This window comes from Eimeria mitis, genomic scaffold (genome assembly GCF_000499745.2).
Source record: "Eimeria mitis Houghton genomic scaffold, Emh_scaff794, whole genome shotgun sequence".
NCBI lineage: Eukaryota > Apicomplexa > Conoidasida > Eucoccidiorida > Eimeriidae > Eimeria > Eimeria mitis.
In genome coordinates, this window is record NW_013575831.1 from 13,521 (window position 1) to 13,753 (window position 233).

The 233-nt window shown below is 61.8% G+C and overlaps 1 protein-coding gene across 1 annotated transcript in view; it reads left to right on the top strand.

Moving 5' to 3' along the window:
* The window catches only part of EMH_0022470 (uncharacterized protein), a gene marked incomplete at both ends in the record, with an annotated part of 1,857 nt that overhangs the window by 176 nt on the left and 1,448 nt on the right, over positions 1-233 (top strand). The window contains one exon of the mRNA XM_013501960.1: positions 1-231. Coding sequence (XP_013357414.1) covers positions 1-231 — 231 coding nt within the window. The remainder of the gene's footprint in view (positions 232-233) is intronic.

A 233-nucleotide genomic window follows, 5' to 3' on the forward strand; every position in this document is an offset into this window, starting at 1 on the left:
TAGCGCTTATGCTGCTCCTGCTGCAGCAGCAGCAGCAGCAGACACTGCAGCAGCAGCAGCACCAGCAGCAGCACCAGCAGCAGCAGCAGCAGCAGAGCTGCCGCTGCACTGCAACTGGAAGACAGTCATTGATGTGCCTGCAGGCTGCTGCGCGGTGATGCCTGGGGTACTAACGCGGCGGTTTGCTGCTGCTGCTGCTGCTAAGCTCAGGCCTCTTGCTGCTGCAGCAACAG